Source organism: Pimephales promelas, chromosome 8 (genome assembly GCF_988280905.1).
Source record: "Pimephales promelas chromosome 8, fPimPro1.hap1.1, whole genome shotgun sequence".
NCBI classification, from domain to species: Eukaryota; Metazoa; Chordata; class Actinopteri; order Cypriniformes; family Leuciscidae; genus Pimephales; species Pimephales promelas.
In genome coordinates, this window is record NC_142776.1 from 6,581,907 (window position 1) to 6,602,877 (window position 20,971).

Below are 20,971 nucleotides of genomic sequence, written 5' to 3' on the forward strand. Positions count from 1 at the left end.
GCCAATGGCGGGGAAAGAGTTAGCTTGGTGCAGAAAGCCAAAGCTATTGAAATCATTTCAACCCCAAGTTGTTGTTTTTTGGGCAAGTTATTTATTATTTAAAAATGAATTAAACATTTAAAATGGGTCACGTGCCAACTGATTTTATTCTGGCTGCTGCTGCCACCCTTTTATATATTTTCAGTTTTATTTGAGTAACAGTAATTTAGCAGAATTAAGGTCGTTCTGTAAAAAAACAACTCAGCAATTATTTGCTGTAATTCTGCATGTGCATAAGTTCAATTAAATAAATAGATAAAAAGTTTACCACGGCCTGTTTCCTGTGCATTTAATCGTCTGTGCCAGTCTAATGATACTGTTTATTATCAACACGTTCCAAAATATCACGATTGATGTTTACTGTCATGATGCGTCAGCTTACATAAAGTTTTGTTGGTTTTGTGTGCCATACAATTTACAACCCGGCCAGTTGTCACCATCATAGGCTGCTGAAATGCAAATTATTGTAACAAGGATTTGTATTTATCTTACATTTTGGTGATAACTCTTACACTCACTGTACTGTTTGCATGTTGCATTTCTTGTCAAAGGTATGACGTATTATATAAGTGGACACAATAAGCTAGGCCAAACTGATCTCATGAAATGGTGCATGTATGACACGCCAATTCGTATTTCCATTTTTGGCATGCTATCAACACTCATAATCGCTTTTTAGCGTGTTTATGAACGCCTTTGACTTTGCTGTATATATAAATATATGACCTACCCCAACCCAGTCCCTAAACCTACCCGTCACTGGGGTTAATACCATATACGAGTCTTCGCCTATCATCCTAGGAAAAAAAATATCTACATTTTGCTTCGTTTCGCTCGGACACTTAACGGCGTGTACATACACGCGGAATCACTCGGACATTTAACGGCATTGACAAACACGTGGATAGCTCAAAATTAGTTTAGATAACACGCTACTTGAATTGAAAGTGGCATATATGTTTACGCAAAAGTCATGATGTCATGTTGGCTAGGCAGATTTTAGGCTGAGTTAACGTATTTCAGACGAGGGAAGGGGGTGAAAGGGCCACGGTTCACTACAAGGGTGTATGTTGTCCTAAAAAACGGACCATTAAATCCTTGAGAAACACTTTTGCTGCATTGTTGTGTCTGTTTGGCACTTTCGCTTTAATCAATAAACTCTCTGCTTTAGGATCCTACAGGGCTACTTTTAGAGAGTTATATGAAATGGATTGTAGTCGAAGACCATTTGTGCTGATTATATGAAAACGAGGTGGCAATTTCTCCCTGGGGAGGAAACACTGAGGGCAACAGAGCCATTATGGCATCACGGCCCATTCCACTGCCCCATGGGAGCCTAAGCAACAATCACAACACGACCATAACACATTTCAGGCCTCAGAAAGCCTGCTCACAGGTGGAGGTACAGCGGTAGTGGGTTGTAAACTTTTAAAAGGTCAAAGAGTCTGAATGATGGCTCATCAGAGAGTGCTTGATTTTCCTTCCTCGCTCTTTGTATTTTTCTCTCTATTACAATCTCTCCGGACCACTACTTTTGTCACCTCCCAGTAGCTCTCACACTCTGCATGCAATGCGGCGTCAGAGAATCATTACAATCACCTAATCACTACGTCCTTGCAGGAGAGTGCTTGATTAAACATGCTTCAGTCTGAGCATCTTTGATTAGCTAGAAGGAAAGACAGAGAGAGAGAGAGAGACGGTGAGAGACAGGACTTGAGAAAATGAAAGAGAGAGAAAGCAAGAAGAGACAGATAAGAGAAAGTCGTCCTAAGTCACTGCTGCAGTTAGAAAGTGTGTTGCTATAGAAACCGTTTGCGGGCTGTAAGGTGAAGGAGGGCACTGCGGAGTACGCCGTGTACCCATCACTTCGTGTTTGCACGTGTGTGTCGGGTTTTAATAATCGAAAATCACAATTGTTGAACATTTCTCTGGAAATTGTAATCACAGTTATTCTGATTTACATGCCATATTTATTTATTGTTGACTTCACATCTAGATCAAGCTGAGAACTGTTAATGAATCAATCAGACAATCAAGAAAATCACAGTGTCCTTCTCAGGAGCAGGGAAAACAAAGCTTTTGAATTTTGAATAAATTATATACAGGCAGTGTGCAATGCGACAACACTAACACTCGAATCCCATTATAATCAGCGAAGCTGTCACCGCATTCATACAAGTGTGTGTATTTCTGTGTACATGCAGTTAATGCATATTATTATACGGCTCTGTGGAATACTTGATTCTGATAGGTCAATCGCGGTATGTTGTTCCCCCATAACAACCGTTAAAAACTGATAACGCAGGCTCACCCAGGAAACTGAACTCAGCACTACGCTTGCTAGTTTTTGTGTACAATTATTTAATTGTCATTCGAGAACCGCAAACTCGCTCTCTTGTTTTACACAAATGCAACTGCTGCCATTTTGCAACTATTGTTTTGGACACACTAATAGATTATGAGATAACAAACAGGTACGATCTTAAAGGGGTGGTATAATGCACCTGTGAAGTTTTAGCTCATTTTTTTTTACAGCATGTAAAAATTGTCCCTTTTTGAGGGACAGTAAAAACGCGTCATTTCGTGTGTGTCAAGACTCAAGAAGAAGTGACAACATGGTTAGTTGATGAATTTATGTTGCTGATGTGGAGTTAATAATTAGCATTCTGTCATAATAATCTATAAAATTGCTTGTGTGGGAACTGTTGTAAGATGTACAGTGACATGCATTTGAATTTGACATTTCTTATTGCAGAATAAACCCCGAAAGGGTGATCAGCGATAATCTGCAATAACAACCGGCTGGATGTACATTATACCTAACATATACACCCAAAGTATTGGACACTTAAGTTTAACTTAAACTTATGTAAACGAAATGTGGAATTGTTGTTGTTCAAATACTTTTCTGTTTGGGGCCACTGTGCATTATATATTATACCAAAGGGATGGTTCGCCCAAAATCATTTAAGTTTGAACACTACCATGGAAAAGATTGGGGTTGGTGAAATATTTGTATTGTTTTTGAAAGTCACTTATGCTTACTAAGTAATATTTTTTTAAATGTAATTTATTCCAGTGGTGGCATAGCTGAATTTTCAGCATCATTACTCTTAAGTGTCACATGATTCTTCGTAAATTATTACAATATGCTGATTTACTGCTCAGAAAAAATGTTGGAAACAGCTTTTTGATATTTTTGTGGAAACCATGATATGGTTAGAATATCCTTTTTTGGTCTCATTGACTTCCATAGAATATTTTTTCCCTACTATGGAAGTCAATGAGACCAGAAACTGTCTGGTTACTGATATTCTTCTAAATATCAGGAAATCGGCTGAATGGATTCGAAAATGGTAAAACACAACTGTTTAACTCTGGGGGAGTTGTAAAATGAGCCTATTTCCAAAAAAAGTGGAGTATCCCTTTAAAAATCAAGGACAGATTATATCTATGATTATCTATCTTCAAAAGATCGAAGTCCAATTAAATTTTTTATAGGCGAATAGAGATTTACATAGCAACATTATTTATAATTATCCAATAGATAATATTTAGATATATACATATGATATATAAATAGGTAATGATTAATAATAAACGTATTATCTAGAATCCATATATTCTAGTAAGCATAGAGGTAAAAAAAAAAACGCTTGTTGGGCTCTCGCGTCGGAATTTGAGGAAGTGATGTACAGTATGCCGTAAAGCAGTCGAATTTTGTAGTTCTTTTTGTGCTCGGGTTCCTACCCGCTCCCCAAAGTTACAGAGTGCCAGTAAGAGTGATACAGACCACGTCAGGCTATTGCAGACCTGTCATTCAACCTATTGTAAGTCGATGTACTATCTCAAGGGTTTTGGAAAAATATTATAAAGGTTGAAAAAGTTACATAGTGCTGCTTTAAATGTGTAGAGAAAAATCTGTGTGTTTAAGCTCACCGTGTGATGCAAAGCACTACAAGGCAGATGATGGCCACTTGCAGAGCTCCAATGATGGATGCGATCAGAACGTAACGTAGTTTTCCCGAACCAGGTACCACGTACATCACATTATAGTCCTTCCTATCACACTGTGGCCCAATGAAGCCTGAATGACAACTGGAAAACACACACACACACACACACACACAAGATAAAATTACATTAGAGTTTAAAGCAAAGAGGGAATAGTCAAGGCTATTTTAGCAGACCCCATGACATCAAGTAGTGTGTGTCGATGTGATGATAGAGGACAGTGAAAGAGCGTGAGTATAATCGCATGGCAGTAGGATGTTGATGCCACTTTTTGTGGATAATTACTAGGCATTCAGTGTTTATAGGTGCAAAAAAACAGTGGAAGTGTGTGTGTGTGGGAGTGAGTGTGCAGCAGGGAGCTGGTGGACACTGGGAAAAACATAGTCTTGTTTAATTAGAACCTCGACCTCTCAGAGGAGGCGGTTAAAGGGACATCTGCCAGCCAACACACACACACACACACACAGCTGGTAGGAATGAGTCATCTTTTCGGGAGAGGCACATACACGATATCTTTTCCCTTTTTCTCCTTCCTTCACATCTTTCATCTCATTCTCATCTCTCACTCATTTCTCATTCTCTCCCCCGCTTTTGTCTTCTCACCTCTTCTACAAAATTAATCTCACATTGTTTTTTAAAGAGTGGGTGTGAAGGTGAGTGAGAAGGAAGAGTATGCGGTGTTGAATGTGTTGTGTGGTGCCGTTACCTGCAGGTGGGGGGCGAGACGTTGCTAGGATACTCGCACTCTCCATGGACACAGTAGTTCTTGTAACGCTCCGGACACGGGATGTAAAGACCCCACGGTACCTCGCTCACCTGGTCTCTCTCCTCTAAACACACCCAGAAAAAGAGCGAGAGAGGAAGACTGTTGTAATTCTGCAACCATGCAATGTCAACTTCATCTTCATCAGACAACACTGACTCAGAAAACACTAGTTTACTAAAAACAAATTCAAATGTCTCCTTGCTATTTTTCATATATTTTGCCCCCCAGTGGCCTAAATGAGTCAACAAACTGAACAAATAAAGAAATAGATAAATAATAATTTGGTAATATGTAATGTAATTTTGATAAAACGGGTTTCATAAAATTAGTATCGAAAAAAATTATCATTCAGAAACTAGTATCGATGTCAAGGTATTGGTATCATATCGAGAAAAAAAATTAATGATACCCATCCCTAATTATGCCCCTTTTTACAAGATGTAACATAAGTTGAAATTTCAGCTCAAAATACCCCACAGATCATTTATCACACCATGTTGTAAATGCCTATTTTTGAGAGAGAGGAAAAACACGCTGTTTTGGTGCATGTATCTTTAAATGCAAATAAGCTGCTGCTCCCCGCCCTACTTTCCAGAAGTAGGCGGAGCCATTACAGCTCATGCCTCAGATACCCTGACAGAAAACAAACAAAACATCTGTTTGGTTTTGCTTTTATCACCCTATCGCAGTCACACTCATGTGACATTGCAGTTCTTCATCATCATGAAAGTTTATTATCTGCATGCGTCTTAAAGCCCTATCAGTCCTATGGTTTTCTAAACCCAAACATCCAAAGCACGCGCACAGAAACTGGCTGTCAGACAGCGCGTCCCGAGTATTAAACTAAGTTTTCTTTCATGTCTTAGGCTATGTTTACACGGAAACGATTCTGAAGAGAAAACGCAAAAGTGGCGTTGCGTCATCTTTTTTTATTCTGCGTTTAGACGAGCGTTTTGTGTGGGAAATCCGCGTGCAAATGGAGACAAAAGTGTGTGAAATTCAATGTAGTATGCACTCCAGGCAGCTAGGAGTGCATACTACAACAACACCAAGTCCACACGCCTGCGTACAACTTTCACCGTCAAGCAGACTTTTGCGTTTTTACCGTTTACACGGGAACACGGCGGTGGAACGTTTTTAAGATTTCCACTCTGGAGGGTGGTTTCACTTTTTGCGTTTTTGAGTCTCAAAAACGCCGTCGCCGTGTAAACGAAAGGTACATCCGATAAAATATTTTTACGTTTTCACCCGCGAGCGTTCTCGTGTAAACAGGGCCTTATTGTGCTTAAACTGTCAAATACACACAAGGTTACGTCAAACAAAGTTCACATAAACACAGTCGGTTATGTCTGTGAACATAAGCAGCAAGTAAAGAAATCACATGTGTAAATTAAATCTGTGTATTAAAGTGAAAGCAGTGTGATATATGCGTTAATATGAATCAAACAACAAAAGAAAAACAGAAAATCACTCACTGTTCTTGATTAAATCAACTTTAGTAGGACTTTGTACAGCTCACTCAGGGCAGAGTCAGAGCCGAAGCTCAAAAAGGCTAGCTCAGTTGTCTAAAAATTTTTGACCAAAAAGACTTTTTTTGACTTGCTTTTTGGTCATTTATTTACATGACAACAGCATTTTGGGGGCCTGAAAATCCAAAGTTTTTGTGGTGATGGCGCAGTGGATAAGACACATCCCTTTTGTGTGAGAGACCCGGGGTTCAAATCCACTGTGAGACACCAATGTTTCCCTGAGCAAGACACTTAACCCCTAGTTGCTCCAGAGGAGTGCGACCTCTGACATATATAGCAATTGTAAGTCGCTTTGGATAAAAGCATCAGCTAAATGAATAAATGTATATGTAAAGTTTTGAAAACAGGATTTAAAGTGCAAGTCATTACTGTCTCTGTGTAAACTACATAAATGCTAATTTCTAAAAATGGTGACATCATGCGCACGCAAATTACGCATTTATTCTATAGGCACGTAATGTTTAAAATAAAATCGTCAGCTACTAGCCAGGCAGCATAATACAGCGTTTTTAATCGTTTTCACAAATCCGTATAAACCGGGATCATTTTGAAAACACTGACGTAGTATGCAAAAAACGCAAAGTTTTTAGTACATAGTTGTCATGTAAAACTACCCTCAGTTCCTGGGCCACAGCCCTGCAGAGTTTGGCCCTGTTTACACGAGAACGCTCACGAGTGAAAACGTAAAAATATTTTATCGGATGTACCTTTCGTTTACTCTATGATGGCGTTTTTGGAGCTTAAAAACGCAAAAAAGTGAAACCACCCTCCAGAGTGGAAATCTTAAAAACGCTCCACCGCCGCATTTCCGTGTAAAGGGTAAAAACGCAAAAGTCTGCTATACAGTGAAGGTTGTACGCAGGCGCGTGGACTTGGTGTTGTTGTGTGGCAGTGCTTTACATCGCCACCTAGCCGCCTGGAGTGCATACTACATTGAATTTCACACACTTTTGCGTCACCATATGCACACGGATTTCGCACCCATAACGCTCGTCTAAACGCAGAATAAAAAGTGATAACGCAACGCCACTTTTGGTTTTTCGCTTTAGATCGTTTCCGTGTAAACATAGCCTTTAGCTCCAACTCACCATGCTTGGAAGTTTCTAGTAATCTTGAAGACCTTGATTAGCCGGATCAGGTGTGTTTAATAGGGTTGGAGCAAAACTCCGCAGGAACTGAGTTTGAGATCGTTGTGCTAACTCGTTTCTGGGTTCCTGCAGCACTCAAGTGAATGTGAATAAATGATTTGCTGAAACCTTCCCTTTCCCCACAGCTCTCCAATTCCAGTCTGCTCCTCATAGACTACTATAAAATAATTAGACTTGGCACAAAGAGGGTGAGTAAATGATGACAGAATCTTAATTTTTAGATGAACTAGCCTAGACTATTTAACATCGAGTATGTTTTGTCTCTAAATGGTGAGTAGAAAAGTGTGTGTGTACGTGCAAGAGAGCATTTGAAGGGTATCTGTGTAAGTCAATGGAGGGATCAATGATACAGCAGTGACACCACACCCTCCTCTGTTTACTCAATTAATCACAATCTTCCTTCTTTCTTTTCTTGTCTTTTTCTCACACTCTCAAACTCTCTCCTCACACTGTCTGTGAAGCAGGTCACACCACTCAGTCAAACTGTCACACACACTGGGAGGTATCAGGGTATGGTGGCCTGTTGAGGACACATAAAGCAGGCTAGTTCTCCAGAGACTCAGTGGTTTCAATATGCTCCTCCTCACTGCTCTGTTTATCAAAGGAGAGGAGCGACACTGTTTTTAGAGCTATTAACATTTATGTCTTGTGCCTTTTGATTTATTAACACTTAGTGAATTTGAAATTAAAAGCAACCAGATTCTAATTTACTAGTAAATGGAGAAAATTTCTTTAAGATTTGTTTATTAATGTCAAATTTATACATAAATGGGACTTTTAAAAAAAGCAGTCACTTTGCAATCTGAGAGTAGGTCAGAATTGAATTAAAATGCTTGACATCAATGAGTGGGAAACATTGTTATAATGAAGGACTGCTATAGCAAAAATCGTTTTTTGATTTATTTCCCTAAATGGGAAATTTGATGTACAAAAATGTTATGTGTTTTCAAAAGACAAAAATACATTAACCTACGCTACCTTTGAAAAGTTTGGTTTTGGTAGGTTTTTTTTTATGTTTTTGAAAAAAAAATAAAAAAAATAAATCCAATACTGGTGTATATATATATATATATATATATATATATATTTGGGCTGTCAAACGATTAATCGCATCCAAAATAAAAGTTTGTGTTTACATAATATATGTGGGTGCACTGTGTATAATTATTTTAGATATATAAATACACACACATGCTTGTATATATTTAAGAAATATTTTCATGTATATACTATATATAGATTTATATATCATTTATATTATATATAAATATTTTATATATAAATCATATTTTTTCTTAAATATACATGCATGTGTGTATTTATATATATATATATACACACACAAAATAATTATACACAGTGCACCCATATATATATATATATATCAACATTTCTTCTTATTTTCAATGTTGTGCTTCTAAATAATTTTATGAAAACCACAAAGCATTTATAGAATTAAAATAACAGTATTTGTTTGAACTATATATATATATATATATATATATATATATATATATATATAATTTTTGTATCAATGTAAAAGAAAAGTCTTCAGTCTTCTGTTTTTATAAATGTAATGCGTCCTTGCAAAAATAAAAAAGAATAAATAAAAAAATTGATCCATGTTGTTCAGCAACCTTTAGATAGCAACTACATATCAGCGCGCCAGTGTTGCATTTCATGCGACTATTTGAATCTACTAAGCTCTACTAACTATCGCATGGCTACAGAATGTAGTTATGCTTATACAAAAACACAAAGCTTGTTAGAGAAATGGTGTGTGAGGGGTAACTTTCCTCATAACCTCTTCAGATCAGGAATAGAATGAAAGTGATTAGACGGTCAGGCTGGAGCCGAGGTGAAGACATTTGTTGTGACTGACCTTTACAATGTCCGAGGTATTTGACCTCAATCCTCTCCTGCTTCTGACACGACACCTCTTTCACCTGGCAGGGGTTGTCATAGGAGCGGCCGTCTGATGCACAAACTGGATTAAAACTGATGTGGGAGCAATCGATGTTACACACACACCTACAGAGAGAGAGAGAGAGAGAGAGAGAGAGAGAGAGAGAGCATAGAGCAGTGTAATTTTTACTGTCCGCACGAGATGAAGATTCAAGCCTGGGTTTTAACAAGGGTGAGACAATAAATTCCCTAGATAAGACTGTTTTGAACTATAGTTATGTCCCAGGGATTTTTTTTTTTTTTAGAGTGCGTTTAATACACGAAAACGATGTATTAAAACGGAAACGTTTTTCATTTGTATTTTTCACGTACAGATGACAACTTTGTCAAAACTATCCCTGTTCACATATGAAGGACCAGCTCTACCATATTTAAAAATAAAAACCGAAATAAATGCTCAATAAATAAATAAGCATACAATTAATTGCCCCCCAAAATACAATAAACAAATAAATTTTGGTAGAAATTAAATTATACAGTGAGACATAAATGTATATATCTAATAATTACCTTATTTATTTATTGTCCGTTATAATCTTCAACTTTATTTATTTAATCACTTATTTTAAGTTTATGTGCATGTTATAATATTTTTCGAAAATCCACAGAAAAACATTTCAGATCTCAAACTTACTGCGTTCTAATTCTTCCAGTCTATTAGCAGCTTCCCTTAAGAGGTCAGACATTATTCATTATAAAGAATAATTTGTGTCTGATTGGTCCAGAATGTCATTTCCATTGTTGTCATTTCCACCACAGAATCAATGGCGATTTGTACGGAGCCCCTAAAGGGACATGGTGACGAGAAAAAATATGAGATGGGAGGAAAAAATTATTGGTCAATGCTTTTGCGCTTTGTCGCAAATGCTTTGCGTTCCCTCGGGAAACGTTGCAAATGCAAAGTTTTGCAAGGGAATGGAAAAGTCTAGTGAACACAAAATCATTGAAATATATTTTTCCTCCCATCGATTTTTTTTTTCCATCACCATGTCTCTTTAGGGGCTCCATAGATTTGAGATGGTTGAAATGACATTTATTCACGAGGGATCAGATGATGCATGAATATCCACTGTGGGACATTGTTTTTTAATAAAGTAGTGAGCTTCTATAAGTCAAACATGTTCTTAAAGTCAGAAAAACACTGATTAATAAATCAGATTCAGAATACACTAAGAAGAGTAAGCCATTTGCACAAAGAAATCACAGCAAATCAAATACCATTAATTGTACGAAGTGATGTTCCTATTAGAGTACAGGCAAGCACTCACAAACAGATGCACAAATATTCTCCATTTATCCAAGCATTCTCAAAGACTCTTTCAGTTTACTTTGCATTGCATGTGCAGTTTATCTGTTCATTTATTTATCTAAACACACACAGTTCTGCCAGACACCCCATTACTGGAGACTCCTGCTATCCTGGAAGAATGAGCATCGTCTCTTCCTCTCTTACTCGCAGCCTGAGATATTTATCTTTGTGGATGAACTACTATATCGCCATCTGTTAGCCTGTGTGGTCTCAGATTGAATACATGATTTTTTTTAGCAAATGTTATCCTGCCTGTTCTTATGCCTGCATGCATCTTTAGAAATAGGTTTGCATGTGAGGAGTCCAAACGTCTGAGACCACTAGTAAAGATGTTACTATTTAACATTTTTGAAATTAAACTCTGATGCATTGTGACCATTAGAGATGTATAACTGGATTTTTGAATTTGGAATTTATTATTAGATATGGAATCATACTGTTCTTGTTTTGAAGTTTAAATTATATATATATATATATATATATATTAGAGCCCGACCGATAAAGGATTTTGAAGGCCGATACCGATACAAATATTTGTTGGCTTTAAAATCCGATATTCCGATATATCGGCCGATATATATAAATATTTTTTTATTTCAGAAACGAGCAACAAAATATTATCAGATTTCCCTAACATTAGTTATTTGTTGTTAATTATGAGTTTTAACTAAAATAATAATGATAATGCATAACTGGTTCTCTCTGTCTGACTCTGGCTGGATCAGCAGGTTGCAGGATGTGTGGCGCGTTATACACGATGTAGAGGGTGTAGAGTGCCATCTGACAAACTATACAACTCCAACACTCATGACATGGTTGAAGCATGATTCGCCCGTTTTTATTTTATTTTTGAAATATTCATTTATCGGCCATTATAACTGCTGATACCGATATTTTAGAAAACGCCTAATATCGGCTGATAATATCGGCCTGCCGACATATCGGTCTGGCTCTAATATATATATTAGATATATATTACATATGTATATGTATAATATATACACTCACCGGCCACTTTATTAGGTACACCTGTCCAACTGCTCGTTAACACTTAATTTCTAAGCAGCCAATCACATGGCGGCAACTCGGTGCATTTAGGCATGTAGACATGGTCAAGACAATCTCCTGCAGTTCAAACCGAGCATCAGTATGGGGAAGAAAGGTGATTTGAGTGACTTTGAACGTGGCATGATTGTTGGTGCCAGAAGGGCTGGTCTGAGTATTTCAGAAACTGCTAATCTACTGGGATTTTCACGCACAACCATCTCTAGGGTTTACAGAGAATGGTCAGAAAAAGAAAAAGCATCCAGTGAGCGGCAGTTCTGTGGGCGGAAATGCCTTGTTGATGCCAGAGGTCAGAGGAGAATGACCAGACTGGTTCGAGCTGATAGAAGGGCAACAGTGACTCAAATAACCACCCGTTACAACCAAGGTGGGCAGAAGAGCATCTCTGAACGCACAGTACGTCGAACTTTGAGGCAGATGGGCTACAGCAGCAGAAGACCACACCGGGTCCCACTCCTTTCAGCTAAGAACAGGAAACTGAGGCTACAATTTGCACAAGCTCATCGAAATTGGACAATAGAAGATTGGAAAAACGTTGCCTGGTCTGATGAGTCTCGATTTCTGCTGCGACATTCGGATGGTAGGGTCAGAATTTGGCGTCTACAACATGAAAGCATGGATCCATCCTGCCTTGTATCAACGGTTCAGGCTGGTGGTGGTGGTGTCATGGTGTGGGGAATATTTTCTTGGCACTCTTTGGGCCCCTTGGTACCAATATAGCATCGTTGCAACGCCACAGCCTACCTGAGTATTGTTGCTGACCATGTCCATCCCTTTATGTCCACAATGTACCCAACTTCTGATGGCTACTTTCAGCAGGATAATGCGCCATGTCATAAAGCTGGAATCATCTCAGACTGGTTTCTTGAACATGACAATGAGTTCGCTGTACTCAAATGGCCTCCACAGTCACCAGATCTCAATCCAATAGAGCATCTTTGGGATGTGGTGGAACGGGAGATTCGCATCATGGATGTGCAGCCGACAAATCTGCGGCAACTGTGTGATGCCATCATGTCAATATGGACCAAACTCCCTGAGGAATGCTTCCAGCACCTTGTTGAATCTATGCCACGAAGAATTGAGGCAGTTCTGAAGGCAAAAGGGGGTCTAATCCGTTACTAGCATGGGGTACCTAATAAAGTGGCCGGTGAGTGTATATATATTAAGATCAGTGTTGTTATTGTTAACCAACTAAATATTCAAAATACGTAGTTGTTGTTAATTAAAATGCATCTGAAATAAAATAAAATACAAATATAAGACAACTTGAAAACCATTAAACTAAAATTACTGAATGATATAATATCAAAATATTAATATATATATATTGTAACAGTAAATAATATTAAAATAATGTTGATTTATATATATGGGTGTGTTTTTAATGACTAGAAGTTCGATTAAACCATCAATATATGAGGAAAATATTTTATACTTAAATTATTTTAATTATAAGGAGAGAACAAAACATTAACTTGGACAATTTTACATGTCAAAAAAGGCAAATTACAGCTAGGTATATGCATAAAATGCTTAGACAAAAAGCTCACGGGAAAAAGCATACATTGACTGCAACATAATCAGTTGATCAAATAATATTTCTTTTGTTCTATTGTTTTTGCATCCATTCTTAATTTATTTTTCATGACAGCCTGGCCAAAAATGATCCACAATTTGGCATGCTTCATTGCGTTATCACATAAAACAGCAAAACTGCAATATGCTTACAAAATCTTTTTTTTAAAAATATCAAGATGTTCCTTTGGTCCTATTAAAAAAAAAATAATAATGCTAGAAAAATACTCAAATGGGTTGTTTTCTAGGTATGGTTATTTTCAAGATGCAATCCCAGCTATGCTTTCAGGTGTTTGTGCCAAACTCTTTGTACTAATAACATTTGAGTATCAAAGAACTTTATATATAGTCATATTGCTAGTTAATAAGATGAAAGTGTTTGCGTGTGTCTGTCTGGCATTGGGAAGTGTATAACTACGGTAAGTAAGGGTTAATGCCCGACGAGGTGTCCATTGTCAGGTTTTAATGGACGACGGCGAGGCGTAAACCGGCCGACGCGCAGCGGAGGACGGTTGCCTCCGCCGAAGTCCATTAAAACCTGACAATGGACACCTCGAAGGGCATTAACCCGCTTATACCATGGTCACTTGCCAAATAAAACATTTTTAAAACATTAGTTTATATTTTAATTAGGCTAAATCTAGTTTTTACAAATAATAACTTGCCTTGCCTGACTGTTTATTTAGCAACCGGAGATATTTATAGTCCGCTTAGCTCGTATCCCTTCAGGTTCACAAATGCTTTTTTTTTTCATGAAACACAAAGGTAGGTAGGCATAGTTTTTTTTTATTACACATAAAACAATTAATCAAACAACAATAAAAAAAGCTCCAGCGATTTGCGCTTAACGTTATGGGCAATAAATTAATCAGATCAAAGAGAGGGTCATTTGCCTCAGGCTCCTTAGGCTTGAAACGCTGTAACGTTCAGCCTTCTCCTGCCTTGGTTGTCTGGACAGCTGCGTAAAACTCCCGCAGGGTCTCTCTCATTCAGGGGTGCGTTTCCCGAAAGCATCGTTATCCAACTATGGTCGCAAGTTACGTCGTTACCAATAGCGTTCAATGGAGCAGAGCAGCAGCGGTGTAATTTTCTCCGTTTTATTTACATTTTTTCTTTCTTAAGCAGCATACCAGTCGTCAAAGTTGCCATATTCTCCATAAATGTTAAAAGAAATAGCAAGTCGCTCATTGTTGTATTAGGCTATAATATCTAACGTTAGATGATAGAGCATGTGACTGCCTGTTGCTATGGTTACTCACAGCCGTTGTAGGCAGCGCATTTATTTATTAATTTCGAATGGTAAACAGGCAGTTTCACCAGAACTACTTTACTAGGTGTCCTCTATCACTTTTTAACGGACACCCTGCAGCCAATCAGAATCGAGTATTCACCCAGACCATGGTATAATTAACATCAAGGCACACTTACAAAATCTTATAGAGAGAGAAAGACAAAACGCTCTTAGACCACATACATTTGTTTGATCTCATCAGTCTAATATATTTACTGGCGAGCACTTCATCTCCGAGTCTGGTATTGATTTATAAAACCCCTCTGTAATATTTCTAATCCCTCCATATATGCCCAGAGGATAACAGACCAGAGCTGGCAGCATTTGGCAAAGCAACATGAACTATGCCTGACTCGCTTATCCCACACGTATGTTCTCACACAACCATTTGACACAAAAACACGCACACAAGATGTGATTCTTCAAACAGCATGCTCTGAAGCAGATTCATTGCATTTCCACTGAGCTGAAGTAAATGTGATTAGAGGGTATGAACTGATTACTGTTGGCTTGAGCTGGATTTCTATGCTATAGGACCATCAATGCGCGCAGATGTAGCTGCTAATTGGTTATCAGACACAACACGCACAAACAAATAGATTCCAGGGGGAATGAAAGGTAAAGAAAGAGAGAGAGTGATGGAGAGAGGACTTCTCTAACGTCTGGAATTTTAGCTCTGCAAATTAATCTGGCACACTCCCTGTTCGCTATGGCTGATGGAAACTATATTTTCTCATTTTTCACAGCTTTCCAAAAATATAATTGATGAAAGCAACTTAGAAAGGATCAGTAGGGATTTCATGACTCTCAAAGATATACTTAATCTCGTGGAATTGGAGCAGCTATATTTGGTATATTAGATTCCCTGCATATTAAACCACAAAAATCTACAGCGACTGTAACACACAAACATTCTCTAACAGGCAATTTTCTATAAATGCCTTGGATTTTTTCGCTCTTAGGCCCTGTTTACACCTGGTACTTAGATGCGTTTTGGTCGATCGGATCACAAGTATACGAGGGAGACGCATTACGGTTTACACCTGGTGCTTTGATCCGTCTCTTGTGTCCACTTTTAACCACTTCTGTCCTGATTTCTTTGAAGGGAGGGTCTATTGGCGGACCCTCCCTTTAAATTTCAGATCTAATGGACAAAATAAACTCACGCAATTTACATATAAACATGTCCGGAGACAACGGAAAAACAAACGGAGAACAGGAGCGTTCGTTTCTGCTCTGACAAGCAGCCGAACGCTGTAAGTGTGTGTTAGAAATCAGGAATGATGAGAGAACATTGTGCTTGGTATGTTTATTGTCTTCAAACCAAACTTGGGTCTTTGGCCGACAAAGTTGTTTTGGCTAGAGCTTTTGCCGGGTCAGTAGGTGGAGAGTATCCGGTCTTTTGTGGCTGTTCGAACGCATTCGGCCACATGAGCGTCTACACTACGAAAGCAATCTGGTCGAATGTGTTTTCTACTACCTCTGGGAGTGGTTGAAAGTGTTTTAGACCCCGTTTACACCTGTATTTAGCATTGCTACTGATCCGATCAACCAAAACATCTTAATTCCAGGTGTGAACAGTGCCAAAGTATGTTAGTCATGCCTTTTAGCACCAAAACACAACCATTTCCCACCCTCACTCTTGACTCGTATTAAACAGACTAAGTTATTATACACTTAACTATTTTATTTTGTGTATAATCTGTAGCCTATGTATTTTTTCACTTCCATTTAAAAGTTCGGGGCCTGTAAGATACTGAAAAAACAGCAATATTGTAAAAAAAAATTGTTTATTATAAATTACGTATATTCTCAAATCAAATTTATTTTTGTGATGGCGTCTTATGAGTCACATGATCCTTCAGATGATTCATGATTTGCTGCTCAAAAACATTTTGTATTATCAATAGCTTAAAGGGGTCATGAAAAATTAAATTTGCCTTGATCTTTTGACATAAAGAGGTCTTTGTACCATTAAAGGGGACATATCATGCTAAATCCACTTATTTAGCCCTTAAATGCATTTTGTTGTATATTTGGAGTGTTTATAAGTACAGAAATGATTAAATTATTCTCTCCAGGTGCTGCATATATATCTTTATATTCTGTTTTGGTCACATTTTGCAACCTGTTCAAATGTTTCTGTTCTCTATGACGTTTTTTGAACAATTACGTCACCGTATTTGCAGCAGAACTGACAAATAAGGACATTGACTACCGGCCCAACACTTCGAGCTATCCGCCATTTTTATTTCTCGCTCCGATTATTTTGTAGTCCAAGCTCAATGATGCAGAAGTTACGAGAGGGAAAGTCAAAATGTTTGGTTGTTGGATGTATTGAACTGAAGCACTTCCAGGATTCCCACTTCAACAACCTCCGCCAGTATAAAGAAGGGTTTGCCGATCGACTTCGTCTAAATGAGGGGTAAATTCTTTCTATCCTTCCTTCCTTCTAAATTCCTTCTATCCTTCCGTCGATCCCCGAACACCATTCATACAGTTCAGAAGTTCGCTGAACTTCAGCTCACTCAGCATGACGTTGGTGGTTTGACTTGTCGTGACTATTTTCCAAGATGGCTCCTGTCTGTATACACAAAGTGAATTGTCTTTATAAAGTATCTTCTTATTAAACGGTCTGTACACTTACAAAGTTCTCAATGCTTCGTTTTGCATGTATGGACCCTCATTATGTTACTGTGTTAGTGTGGGGCTATTTTGAGCCTTGTTAGTGGTATTAACTAGCGATTTCTTTTTATTTATTCTATGCCCCATATACTAGCGTAGCATTATAGGCTAAACAGTTTTTAGAGATAAAACTCTTTACATTCGATTATCATGACAACAAATCTCAGAGAACGGTTGTCTAGGTACCGATGTAAAGGGATAAAATGATTGATTACAGGGGGAATTTAATACTGTCCCAGATCGTGTCTGAGGATTGTACGTTTGTTCAAAACATTTTGTTCTGTCAGCGAGGCACAGTACAATGGAGAGTTTGTGAAGAAACTTGAAAGATGAAGCATCACAAACTGTAAGTAAATGAATTCATAATGCTTTGTCTGTAAATTAAGTTGTTTTTTCGCATATGTTTTTTTTTAGTGCAAAAAACATTAACATTATAAGTGAATTCAATGAACATAATAAAACAGTTGTTCTGCTTCATATTTTTAAAAGTGTGAATTTTAAGAACTGTGAAAACAAAGAAGCACCTACACTTTCTCTAAACATTGTGTACCTGAAAGAAAAAGCAGAACGCATCTTTCGGAGTAATCAGCCGAATGAGGGAAGAATAAGCCTCTGATTTCACAGTGACAAATTGAGCTGCAGTTCTGACATGTAATTGGCAGGTGTGGCACAGGTCTTTTGTAGAGCTGCTGCTAAATGACATTATCTTCAGAAGTCAGTAATGAAAAAGAAGTCACGGAGGAGTAAAAAAATCATTATTTCTTAACATAATTAAATGTTAAAGAAATTTGTAGTTCCTGACACTTTCCATGACTTCTAAATCATTAGAGGAACAAATCCCATGCTTTTTTTATTGAGACTTACTTAGACTTGAATCTTATCAGAATATGTAACATTACTTAAAATGGTTAGATGCATGAAATAACATCAATCCATGTTTCATTCAAATTGCAGTTGACTGCATTTAGCAAGCAAATTTATTTCTTTATGAAGTGTACACCACCAATATATGATAGAGCCAGACAAAATTACAAAAGAAATTTGCTCATAACAGGATCAGTGGCGTGGAAAGTATGAGTTTTCCAAACATATCAACTCGGAATAGTGTTTATTTTAAACAGGGCTGTACAAAGATTAATTGCGATTAATCGCACCCAAAATAAAAGTTTGTGTTTACATAATATATGCGTGTGTGCTGTCTACAATTATTTTGTAGACATAAACACATATGCATGCATGCATTTATTTAAGAGTTTAATTGCACGTAAATACTGTATATATATAAACACATAATCAATATTATATATATATATATATATATATATATATTAATAACACATTTTCTTAAATACATACATGCATGTGTGTGTATTTATATATACAAAATAATTATACACAGCACACACAAATATATTATGTAAACACAAACCTTTATTTTGGATGCGATTAAACGCTATTAATCTTTGCACAGCCCTAATTTTAAATAAAAATTAAGGAATTATGAAAAAAAAAGATATTTAATAATGGGAATAAGTGTTTATTGGGGATACGGTTAGGAGTAGGTGAAGTGGCATCCATTTAGGATTTTATGAAATATATTCATATACACTGAATATGTTGTTATAATGTTATACTGTTTTATAATATACTACAACACTGCAATATCTGCCAAAATTTGCACTAAGTATAAATAGCATATATCATATATTATGGGCAATATATCAGGAAACCAAATATATTGTATCTATTTAATTTAAATGTTTAGTTTGTTTATTGCAAATCAGGGTTGCAATTGTTCCAATTTCAGTGACAAGATTGATAAATTACAAACTTATTAATAATGAATACATAGAAAATAGCTCATATTTAGTTTGACCCCCCTGAGGTTGAAGGTTAAGCGTCTATTTCACTGACCATTTCCTGGAAAACAAATGAGGAAACGCATTTATTAAGAGTTTCAGGGCCTATTTTTTTCCCTCTTCCAACCAACAACACGAACCTTGCCGTAGACACGCTCACACACATGAACTGCCTGAGATCCCTCATTTCCCTCTTTTCATCTCTGTCTCTTTCTGACATTTTCTCCCTCAGTCCTTCCCGTCCCCCTTTTCACATCTCTATCTTCTCTCGCTCTCCCTCTGATCTGTCTGGTTAGTGTATTACCGTGAGGGATATTTGAATGGTAATTGCCCTCCCATGGTCTCGGGTTTTAATCTGTCTGCGAGGGAAGAGGAACTCTATTAATTGAAGATGGGATTGCAGCAGAGAGCTGCACTCTTTTGCCCCTCCATCTCTTGGGTTTCCTGTCCACTGTCCTGAACGATGGGTCTCATACAAGGATACAATCCATCATCTTTCCAGACTGACAGAGAACTTGCCCTAACAGTTCGGCGACAATACAATTAACATTTACAATCTCCTCAGAATGCCACAGAATGCCAAGGGACAACACGTTAGTCAATGGGTTAAATAAATTACAAGGCTGAAATGAAACAGAAAAGAGAAACCTGAAACCTTGTCCATGTGAGAGTGATTACGAAAGGGTCAGAACACTGACCTGGAATCAGTTTTTTTGGCAAGATGGGAGGTTGGTATGACATTAAGAATAGGCTTTTTTGTAAATTAATTTTTCATCAAAATGTAATAACTGGCTCTGCCTCTGAAATGAGTTTCCTGTTCTGCTGATGTGAATTGGAACAATCATTGACTTAATCAGTATTTTTGTCCTGATTTCCAGTAAAAAAAGAATCAATTTACTTGAATTAAGTTTATTACTTACCCTACTGGCAAATTGAATGTGTTTTCAATTTGGATGAGACAATAAATTCTCGAGTGAAATTACCACTGAGTTCAAATATATGGTCAGGACTTGGTTTTATTATTATTTATTTATTTATTTATTTATTTTTTTAATTATCATTTACACATGAAGGTCACATTTAAATAGTCTTGAAAAACATGTTATACCATGCCTTCATATTATATTTTTGCTGATAGGTTTTTTTTGTGTGTGTAGATTTTAGACAATTATTTTAGTATCGTATTGAGTTTAGTATTGAGAAACTATAATACTTTTCTATTTTCATCTAATTTTATTGTTTTTGTTAATATTATCATTATACTGTAAAAAATATTTTCATTTATATTTAATATTTGTGATTTGTTATCACAACATATTTTCTTTTGTCAAATCAACTTTATAATAATTTATTTAGTTGAGATAACTTATTATTTTGAGTCTCTGACGATTAAATTAATCTCCTTCATTGTATTAACTCAATTTTTCCAGTTCAATCAACTTAAAATTTTAAGGCAACCCAGGTTACTTACTTTTTTAAGTTAAACCAACAATATTTTTTTACAGTGTTAGTAATCACAACATTTTTTTATTTTGTCAAATCAACTTAAATAATTTATTTAGTTCAGATAACAGAATTTTGAGTTTCCGATGATTAAATCATTCTCCTTCATTGTATTAACTCACTTTTTCCAGTTCAATTTAATTAAAAATGTTAAGGCAACCAGGTTACTTACTTTTTTAACTTAAACCATCGATATTTTTTACAGTGTACTTTAATGTAA

The 20,971-nt window shown here is 36.9% G+C and overlaps 1 protein-coding gene across 2 annotated transcripts in view; it reads right to left on the reverse strand.

The window, feature by feature from the left end:
* Positions 1-20,971, reverse strand: part of tmeff2b (transmembrane protein with EGF-like and two follistatin-like domains 2b) — a 70,190-nt gene that overhangs the window by 4,624 nt on the left and 44,595 nt on the right. For both annotated transcript variants that reach the window (XM_089133813.1, XM_039689606.2), the window contains exons 6-8: positions 9,379-9,527; positions 4,760-4,883; positions 3,979-4,137 (exon numbers count right to left, since the gene is read on the reverse strand). In XM_089133813.1, coding sequence (XP_088989939.1) covers positions 3,979-4,137; positions 4,760-4,883; positions 9,379-9,527 — 432 coding nt within the window. The remainder of the gene's footprint in view (positions 1-3,978; positions 4,138-4,759; positions 4,884-9,378; positions 9,528-20,971) is intronic.